Genomic DNA, 2,500 nt, shown 5'->3' with positions numbered 1-2,500 from the left:
TCAAATCTGTCTTCTTAGAACGTATTGATTTGACCCCATAAGCGGGATCACCACCCCATAGCATGTTGCCGCCAGAACCCCGTATTTCTTCTAGACAATCTCCTAATTGTTCCAGAGCAACTAGAAAAAGATTCTTTAACCAGAAAGAATTCTGTTCAGATGTAGGATACCTATCCAGAAGTTTTCGCAACTCAATCATGTATGATGGAATCATCAAAGATTTGATCTTTTCGAACTCTGTCTGTAACTCACTATAGGCTCGGGAAACAAAGAGAAGATGTGTACGAACGATATATCCAGCAACAAGAAGAAGGAAAAGGATTGAATAGAGGACCTCACGAACATTTGGCGATCTCAGATGTGTCGATATCAACGATGACTCATTATTTCGATGAATCATTTCTTCGGACAGAAGAAGATTATGTAAAGACTTACTCGAAATCTCACTTATCAGATTCCTTTGTGGAAGACACAATTTTTTCTGAAGAATTCGCCATGATATATCTAATCCATACATAATATCATGAAAAATGGATACAAATTTTTGACTGCTACTTAGTATCCGCAATAGGTCTGAAAAAATATCTAAAAATATCAAATTTAGATATTTGTACCCTGTCGAAGTAAAGAACCATGGCATATATGTTTGGAATAGATTCCATTTTGAGAGAGTTGAAAAAGCACTATCTCGTTGAAAGGTTCTATCCATCTGCCCTTTGTCAACGCATTTTTTTAGGCAAAGACTCCGTTTTTTCCTCTGTAAATATTTCTCAGAACATGGAGTGTGAATCAAACCCACGTTTGAATTGAAATTGAGATACTGATGCAAGCTCTTCTCTTCTGAATCGGATAGATTCATATCTGAAAGAGTTTGACAATACGTTCTTTCCAAATTTACTCTTTGTCCCTCTATTAGAGGTGTTCCAGAAATGTCTGCAATCGAGTAAATAGCTCTACGAACTAATGGATCGGATCGAATTGGAAAATGGAAAGATTTGTACAAGTTATACCTTTCGTCACCACTTTGTGGAAAATCGTTAGATATGAATATGTTAGATACCTGTGACTCGATTGACGAAGGTGAAATAGTATCTCTCTCCAAAAAAGCATGTTTTTTTTTACCACCACACGAAGAAAATATTTTGTTGTGAATGAACAAGATAGTGAGGAATTGTCCATACGTAAAATCAGAATTATTGAGACGGGCCTTTTCCACATAAAAAGGGAATCTTTTGTTACAATAGAAGCAGAAGTGATGTGGATTATTCAAGAATCGAAGTCGATTTGCTTTAGAAAAAGAAGATATCAATGAACTTCTCTGAAATGGTTTCACGGGATTCAGCCAATTGTCTTGATCGTGGGATACGATTGAGAAATAGGAATCCGTGTTATCAAAAGATTTCCTGCGATTCTTTCTAGTATGGAATGAGTCAATCATCCACTTTGGTATCTTATTGAACAAAAATGGTGATATTGTTCCTCCATTGATCAAGAATTTCGATTTTTGAGAAGTATTATGATCATCCAATAAAAAGGGTTTCAATTTTTTAAAATGAACGATTTGAAGACCTATTGATTCTAACAACTGATTGCAGGGTTGATCGTTCGGACCTTTCAATTCATAGATGTGGATCTCAGACCTATGAATGGGGATATTCTCGAAACTCACAAAGAAAAAAGGAAGTGAGTTAGACAAAAAGAGAAGTAACTTGGACAAAAAACGAAGTAACTTGGACAAAAAGAAACGAAGTGACTTAGACAAATCTTTTTTATCAATAACCTCAGACCAATCAATCGAATATTGATTAATACATAATCGATCGAACACTACTTGAAAACGGCTCTTCCGCTCAGAAACGAAATGTTTCAAATGCTCCTGGAAATTCTTGCTCCCATTGGACCATTTGTATCTATATGCATTAGGATCCCGATTTATGGATCTCTCGGTTCGAGAAAGAAAAATAAGAGGATCGAACCATTTCTTCTGACTCTTTTTCAAATTCGATAAATGTTGGTTGATCGTATCTTTCATTATAGTTCTATGATTCAGAGTATCATTTCCTATTAGATCCCTTTGAATTCCATATTCGAAGTTGCGATCAGGTCTCTTCATTAAAAAGAATCGATTCAATACATTTCTTATGTACCCATAGGGACTATATTGGAATTGGATTTGAATCAGATTTCGGATCAATCTATATTGATTGACTGCCTCCATTATGTTGTTGCTAGCAAATACCACTCTTTTTGGTTTTGGATCTTCAAAAAAATTCCCGCAGGAGATCCGGACCCAATTTTTTCTGATCCTTCGATAAAAAGATTCATTTTCTTCATAAAAAATAGGAGGTAGAACCAATAAAGATTTCTTTTTCAATTCATCCCTGGAGTTGAAAACCTCCTTCAAGAATTGTCTTTGATCCAATCCGTAGGAATCAATAGAAAAGGCAAATCCCTTATGATACACCAGATCCGGCTCGGTTATTGATAGAGTGAATAGATC

The 2,500-nt window shown here is 35.6% G+C and overlaps 1 protein-coding gene across 1 annotated transcript in view; it reads right to left on the bottom strand.

Moving 5' to 3' along the window:
- Nucleotides 1-2,500, bottom strand: part of LOC125605001 (protein Ycf2) — a 9,523-nt gene that overhangs the window by 2,829 nt on the left and 4,194 nt on the right. The window contains exon 1 of the mRNA XM_048775061.1: nt 1-2,500. This exon is cut by the window's left edge and continues 2,829 nt beyond it; it is cut by the window's right edge and continues 4,194 nt beyond it. Within this exon, the coding sequence (XP_048631018.1) occupies nt 1-2,500 (2,500 nt within the window).

Source organism: Brassica napus, unplaced genomic scaffold, assembly GCF_020379485.1.
Source record: "Brassica napus cultivar Da-Ae unplaced genomic scaffold, Da-Ae ScsIHWf_682;HRSCAF=993, whole genome shotgun sequence".
Lineage (NCBI taxonomy): Eukaryota > Viridiplantae > Streptophyta > Magnoliopsida > Brassicales > Brassicaceae > Brassica > Brassica napus.
The sequence above is the reverse complement of the archived record's forward strand: the minus strand, read 5'-3'. Positions and strand labels throughout refer to the sequence as shown.